Source organism: Vicia villosa, linkage group LG2, assembly GCF_029867415.1.
Source record: "Vicia villosa cultivar HV-30 ecotype Madison, WI linkage group LG2, Vvil1.0, whole genome shotgun sequence".
In the NCBI taxonomy this organism is placed as follows: domain Eukaryota; kingdom Viridiplantae; phylum Streptophyta; class Magnoliopsida; order Fabales; family Fabaceae; genus Vicia; species Vicia villosa.
The window spans coordinates 29162684-29170681 of record NC_081181.1 but is presented as its reverse complement, the minus strand read 5'-3'; the positions used below and the strand labels follow the sequence as shown (position 1 = coordinate 29170681).

General features: G+C 36.4%; 1 protein-coding gene across 1 annotated transcript; it reads right to left on the bottom strand.

Moving 5' to 3' along the window:
- Positions 1–3796: 3796 nt before the first annotated feature.
- Positions 3797–5127, bottom strand: LOC131648766 (F-box/FBD/LRR-repeat protein At1g13570-like). Its single transcript, XM_058918495.1, has 3 exons — positions 4432–5127; positions 4176–4331; positions 3797–4093 (listed from the first exon to the last, which is right to left on the bottom strand). Exons 1-3 carry the CDS (start codon positions 5125–5127, stop codon positions 3797–3799), a joined length of 1149 nt encoding a protein of 382 aa, XP_058774478.1.
- Between the last annotated feature and the right edge of the window lie 2871 nt (positions 5128–7998).

The window sequence follows — 7998 nt, the reverse complement described above, 5'->3', positions numbered from 1 at the left end:
TCTTCAAGCGTTCCTCAGCTTCACCAACCGAAAACCGCCGTTTCCTCATCCTTCCTTGAATTTCGAGACGCAACTGGTAACATTCTTTTGCCTCGCATTCCCGCAAGATTCTTCAGGTATACTTTCAACAACCTTCTGAACATTCATAGCATTTCAATGGCGCATTTCTGTTCCGGCTACTCATTATATCTTGTTCAAGACTGTTGTTCTTTGAAAAGTGGTTTGGTTTGCGTGTAATAATGGTCGTTGGCGTGTTTAAACCGTGTATTGAAACCTTGTGATTGCTTGTGGACGGATTCTTGCATTTAGGTTTAAGTTTCAGCAAGTTCTTGAAATTTAGGGTTTGGTAAGGTGACTCGGTTAGAGCATTAGAGCTGTTGTATGCGAAAAGTAATGGCAGATCCGCGACCTGCGTGGAAAACCGAGTTGAATGATGGTTTTGTTCTACATTTCTGGTGAATTGATTGAAACGGCCGCCGTGGTAAGTGCCGGAGAGGATGACCGGAGCGCCGTCTCCGACGTCAGCTGGTTTCCCGTTTCTCTTTCCGCTCCGCCTACGTGGCCCTTTATGTTTGGCTGGTGATTTCACTATTTTGATGTTTTGGCCTTATTCATATGATTAGCTGATGAGTTGGCACTTCGTGATTGGTTCAGATGCACTTTTGTCCTTTAGTCACTTATTCTTAATGTGACCTATTGATGTTATGTGTAGAGCGCGTCCTTTTCAATTAATGTGCTAGGATAATTTGGCTTGCTCTTGCTGACAGAATGGATAGAGCCTAAGGATGGTTTGGGCCAATGCATGTTTGGGCCGTGCCCTTTACTATTGAGGCGCCTCCAGTTTTACTGATGCATATCCTAAGTAACTTGGGCCCTAGCGCATAATACTGACCACACCCCCAGTCTGGGCCCATTGCGTTTTTAGTTCATTTAGTCTACTGCTGCACCCCCTTTGCTATTATAAAAACAAATATAAAAAATTGATTTCTTTTAATTCTTTTGCACATTAATCCATTTTTTTTCTTAAATAAAAATTGACAAAAACATTTTTCACCCAATTAGACTTTTTAGAATTTTATTTTCTTTAATTGATTTTTTTAATTGTTGTTTCCTTGAATTCTGATTGGTTGATAATCCATAAACAAATAGATAGTTATTAGTCTCTAATTCAAAAATAGTTTCTCACTTGAATAAAAATACCTTTGGTTGTGAATATTCCCATAAATAGCTTAGAGTTTAATTTCTTTTCCTTTTGTGAATATTTTATCAACTGAATTGCTTTTCCTCCTCATTTTCCCTTAGAATAATCAATAACATAGATGTAGAAATTAGGACTAGTTCCCTTTTTGCATTCTTTTTTTCTTTTCAACTCTAAAACATCTAATAAATACTTGATTAAAATCCCTTTAAAAAAGCACAAAGAAAATACTTAAAACACTAATAATCAAAGTGAAAATTCTTAAAAAGGGAATGGAAGCTTGAACGTCCCTTGCTTTAGGGAACGTTCGAGTGCTTGGATCTCCCTTGCTTTAGGGTTCCATTCGGGCGTAAGTTCCCAAATTCTAAAAAACACAAACCATAGAGTAACTTGAGTTTCCCTTGCTTTAGGGATTTCCTCGAAACGCTCAAACTCTCTCTTCTCTCTCCTTTCTTAAGGGCATTGTTATCTCTGCTCTATTGCATCCTAGGTCGATCCCTTATGCAAGAGCGCGAGCGTTAACTCCGCCCAACTAAAAAACACAAAAACAAACAAAACTATGGAGCCGAACTACGACGCTCTGATTCCTGAAAAGGATACGTAGGCATCAAGTCGCGGGGCTTGAACGAGCACATTTGTAAATATTTCCTTCTTTTCCCCGTATTTCTTTCGCATTCATTCGCATGTAGACATAGACATAGTACACACCCTTTAGATAGAAACAAACATAGGTGGATACCATCGAGTACGATGGGCGCGAAGGGGTGCTAATACCTTCCCCTTGCGTAACCGACTCCCGTACCTTGATTCTCTGGTCGTAAGACCCTGTTCCTTCCCTTGTTAGGTTTTCTGATATTCCTTTCCCTTATGGGATAAATATATTGGTGGCGACTCTGTTCATTTTTCGCGAGCGTGCGACAGTGAGTAATTTCTTTTGTCGGGCTATTGCCGTCTTCGTTTGTAAATAGGCCGGAGAACCCTTAGTTCTCCTTTATATATATAATCTCTTGTTTAAAAAAAATAGAAAAAGTAATCTCCAAAATTAAGTGCAGGTGATCACCATTTAAACACACCTTTGAGCATAGAAAAAGAGAATATCTGCATAGTTTTACTTGCAATGTTATGGTATAATTTTGTTCATTTTTATGGGGAAGAAAAATCATATGATACAGATACACCAATTCCTCTAAAACTAACAAAAGCTATCTATTTAATAAATAAGAATTCATGCTTAAAAAATGACTTAAGACCAAATTCCAAAGACAAAAATGAAGAGCAAACCTCAAATTAAATTATCTATAATCATATATTATAAATAATTAGACAGAGGAACCGCACAGTTCTCATTGTTGATATTTTAATTTAGTATTTTATTAATTTGGCTAAAATAACCCTTCGTAAATTTAAGTGTTTTAAAAATTAGACCGAATAACTAGGTTGAATAAATCGATCACTAGGATAACTATATAATCAGATTAAATTGGATAATTAGGTTGAATAAATTAATCACTATAATAAAATTATATAATTATTAAATCGATAGAACTTGATAACTCGGTCTCTAAAAAGACATAACTACAAATTTTCAAAATATCCTAATTTTACAAATGTATTCTTTAAATTCAAATTTTTAACATAGTCATCACGCGCAAAAAAAAAAAACAAATTCAAATAAATTTAAAAAAAAGTATAATTGCAAGTTTGCAACATAAATTAAATAATAAAATAATTAGCCGTTTCTAATAAATTTAATTTCAATAAAAAAAGTTTTTCAAAATAAATTTTAGTGAATAAAATTTACTTATATTTTTATTTTTTAAAAATAATTTCAAAATCAACGTCATTTTATCTTAGAAAAAAACAAACACTTAATATGCCGGATCGTCGGTTTTAAATAATTTTGACAGATTTTGACCGATTTTTACTGGTTCAATAGCTTATCCGGTCCCCAATCAAACCAAACCGGTGAACCTTTTAGTCCTCGGTTCATCGGTTCAACCGACCGATTCAGTTCGATTTTTAAAACACTAATTAATTGAAAAGAATCTCCCATAAAGTGAATTCAAGAAGTGAGCAAACTTGTAGCATAGCTGATCCTATATTGTGATCATATCATAACAATTCTGGTGTTTATAGCTAGGAGGCATGCTTCAGGTTATTATAGGTTTCAACATCACAAAAATTCTTAAAGTTTGTAAATAAGGTTTTGCATTGTAAAGCAAGTGTTCTCATTTAACATCAAAATACTTGAATCATAATACAAACATACCCTTAGTAAAACTTAACAGTAAAAATTTTGAGCTATTATTTAAGTTTTAGATTCTTCAAAGCAAACCACTAAAATTTTTTGAACAGTTATTAAAAGAGAAACAGAGATACTTGTGATTGTGAAGACTTATAGATGCAAATATATAACATGTGTAACTTTTAAACCATTCGGAAAGCCTAATGCTCTCTCAATTAGGCTAAAAGAAAACCCAATATATAATAAATCATATTCTGAAAAATAAAATCAATATTGAAGTTACAGAATAAAGCAAATACAAGAATTGAAAGCTAAAGTCAAATGCATTTCGCAATTGAATATCCTAAATCTATCTATTGATGAAGGAATTCAACCTGTGCCCTTTGCGATGCTCGTTCCATCCATAACAAGTCTTTTGAAATGCTTGACAGTATAGACGTTTCTGGTTTCGAATGATAACGAAAACCAAAAGTAAGAGTTTTTAAAGATGAAGAATTCGCAAGAATGAACCTTGTCAAACTCATTGCATGTTTAAAGCCTGTTTGAACTCTAATCTTCACCTTCTCAAGTTGACTAAGGCAACTACTACTGCACTCTAACTTTTCCGAAGGGTCAGGCGCTTGTACCTTGTAAGCACTGTCATTATCAGTCTGCAATAAAAACAAAATAGAGTCAAAACATCAAAATAAAAAGACAAGTTAACTTCGCTAAGAAGCATAAGGTGTTTGTTACCACTATATGAAGTTCCACGAGGTTAGAAGCACTTTTTAGTACACTAACAATGTATAAAAGTTCTTCTCTTCCATCCAAATTCACTTCATCTAAACAAAGATACTTTAAGCTCATTATCAGCTGTGACAAAGGAAAGTTATCTGTATAGAGCAGCATCTATGCGGAAAAAAAAAAACAATGGTATGAGAAATATTTGTAACATTTCAAGTAGAAATACAACAACTGTAAATATATGAGTAGACCGAATTTAACCGACCTCTCCAAGTAATACCAACTTTAGCCTCTGAATTTTTGGCAAACCGACAAATGTGCAATTCTGTGGAAGTGAAAGTGTTAGATCAATTAGAGCAGAAGAAGAAGAAAGATCAATACAATCATAACCAGAACAGTGCTCAATGGCGAGCTTTTCAAGTAACGGGCAGGTGGAAAGAAGTCTGTTAAGTGCACCCAACTCAAATGTCATATCTTCGAAGCCAAGGTGAAGCAAACTCTTAAAGCCACGAAAACTAGAGGGAATTGACAAGTAAATTCGGTGACATTTAAAGTAAATCAATCCCAGACAAGAGAAGATATGAGATGGAGTCTGAATAAAATACGTCTCATCATTCAGAAGTGTAATAGATTTAACACATTTCCTTGACAAAACCAAAAACCAGTTATTAAGATATTCAAATGTGATTTTGTTCTCAGGGAGTAGAAGAATAAACTCATTTATCGGCCCGTTGTGGAGGGAAAGAATTTCAGAGATAATTCTAGAAAACTCATAGACATTCTTAAACAAATTGTAAAATTCTTCGTCAAACTCAAGTCGTGGGACACAAGTCCACCTATACCTCCACTTTCTAGACAAAATACTAGTCCTAATTAGGTCCTTGACGATCAAGTGTTGTAAAATGCAATCAATCACATTATCAGGTAACTCACAGATTCGATCACCGTCTGGTTGAGTCATAACTGAACTACAAATTCAAGAATAATATGTTATTATTATGTTTGATTTCAGACTGCGAATTGGATTTGGGGCTATCGGAGAAGTAAAGAATTCAGGCGCGGCTTTTGGAGTATAGAAGTTAGTTTAGGGTTTAGCCGAACTTACACAATCCTATTTATAACTTTTTAAGCTCATCATATTTATAAATTATAATTGTTAAGCCCATCAGGCCACTCTATTAATACTATTATTTTAAATTTATTATTGCATATTTTGCTGCATTTTTAATAAATAAAAAATATTTTTTTTGTGGCATATTTGCGATTTTTGCTACCATCTTATTTTTAAAAAAATATTTAACATTTATTAGAGATATATTTGCGATTCTATACACAAAAAATAGTTTTGCACAATTTAATTACTAGATATTTAGCATTTATTGCAGATTTTTTTGTGAATTTACATGCAGTTATTGTGGTGGATTTTGTTCATATGTACTCGAGATATTTGCATTGTTGGATACAAGTATTCAAATGTGCTTTAAACAAATTTGAATTATTAGATTCCAATTTTTAAATGTTCATTTTTTTTTAATAAGCAAGGAATATATTGATCAAGAGAACCTAAGTTCTCAAAACAAGATACAAGAAGGCCGGAATGAGTACTGGACCAAGAAAAATAGACTCCAATTGAGCATTACGACAAGAAAAATAGGGGATCCCTACTAAATTCGTAAAAATTACAATTGGGATGTATATTTTTCCCTATGAAAGACCAACGCCAAACCAAAGCTTTAGCTCCCCAAACTATATCAGAAATGTTCCAAGTATCGCCTTTAAACACGATGCCGTTCCTAACCAACCAAAGGTGCCACACCACCGCCAACCAAACAACTCCCTCTTTTCCCTTTCTAAGACCAACTCTCCTCCCATAATTAAACCACCTCATGAAGCTTTCCTTAATTCCCACCGCGTTATAGTTATTAAAACCAATCCACTCGGCCATTTCCCTCCAAATCAGATCAACACAATAACAAGACAACAATAAGTGGATCGGTTCCTCTATGGTGCCACGGCAGAAAGCGCAAAAAGAGTTGGAGTTAGGGATGATACCTTTTCTAACTAGAGCTCCTTTTGTTGGTAGTCTATTAAGGAAGCTACGCCAACCAAATGCCCTAGCTTTCAAAGGCACTTGCGTCCTCCAAACAAGAGATAATGCTGTGTCAAATTCTCCAACCGGGCCAAACGGAACATGCCTAAAAGTGAGTAACTTATAGCAGCTTCTAACTGTGAAAGAACCCTCAATTTCTGGTTTCCAAAAGACTCTGTCCACCCCTGAATTAGTAAACATAGCCCTCTCCAATTCCAACTGCACCTGTTCCAATAATACCGGGACAGTACTGTAGTCAGCAGGAGGCTGCTCACTAAAAATAGGTTGCCTCGAAGAAGAGAGAAAGAGCCACTCCGCACTGGTGTGTGAAGCCGGCTGGGTCAGCGGCGGAACAGCTTCAGCTGGCAGCAGCGAAGCAATCCTGTTAGAAGGCAGCATAGAACATTCAACCCCAAAATCTCCCCACCTCCATCCTCCGCTTGACATCCATCCCATAAGCGCCACAGAAACGGCTTTTAAAGCTGACAGAATGAACAGGTGAGGGAACCGGTCCTTAAGAGGACCCCTGCCAGTCCAATTAGCAAACCAAAAGGAGATTTTATCACCTTTACCTGCAGAAAACAAACAGTTAGCGTTAAAAAAATTTTCCGGCTCAAGCGTCAGCAGATCTCTCCACCAATAAGACTTCACATTAGCCCCCTTTCCTTTACCACTCTCATGAACAACATCGAGACTAACATCCCCATACCGACTTTTCAAAACATCAAACCACAAATCATCCGGATTATCTAGGATCCTCCATTTCCACTTAAGCAAAAGGGCAGTATTAAAATCCTCCAATCTTTTAATCCCCAACCCACCCTTCTCCATCGGTAGACAAACCGTATCCCAACTAATCCAATGAATGCAATTTTTGTTTTCCGACCCTCCCCACAAGAAATTGCTTTGAATACGGTTGAGCTCCCTAATGACTTTCTTCGGGGCCTTATAGAACGAAAGATAGAAAATTGCAAGGCTACTAAGCACCGCCTTAATAAGAGTAATTCTACCGCCCAAACTAAGGAACCTTCCCTTCCAACTAGCTAGTCTCTTATTAACTTTCTCCACCAACGGATTCCAAGTGGTGATCCTTCTAGGATTACATCCTATAGGAATATCGAGGAACATGAATTCCTTTCCTTCCCTCCGACATCCAAGAAAATTTGTGGCTATCTCCATACGGTTATCACTAATGTTAATCCCAACCAATTTGCTTTTATGAAAGTTTATGCCTAAACCGGATATCAATTCGAAAGCTCTCAAAACCGACTTAATAGCCCACAAATGATCCCAACTTCCATCTCCAACCATGATAGTGTCGTCCGCAAATTGTAGAACGTCCAAAAAACACCTTCTTTTGATCCAAAAACCCGCGTAAACTCCATTCTCCACCGCTTTATTCACTAAAGCCTTCAAACCCTCCGCTACTATCACAAAGAGAAACGGAGAGATTGGATCTCCTTGCCTCAAACCCCTCTCCACTTTAAAATCCTTAGTAGGGCTCCCATTAACCAACACTGACATGTGACTCGTGAAAACGATGGCATTCATCCATTTAATCCACACCTCCCCGAACCCCATCCTAATCATCGTGGCTCTAAGAAATTCCCAATTGACCTTATCATAGGCTTTCTCAAAATCCACTTTAAATAACAAAAGTTCCTTCTTATCCTTTGTTGCATAATCCACTGGTTCATTTGCCACCATCACCTCGTCTAGCAATTGTCTCCCGGGGACAAAAGC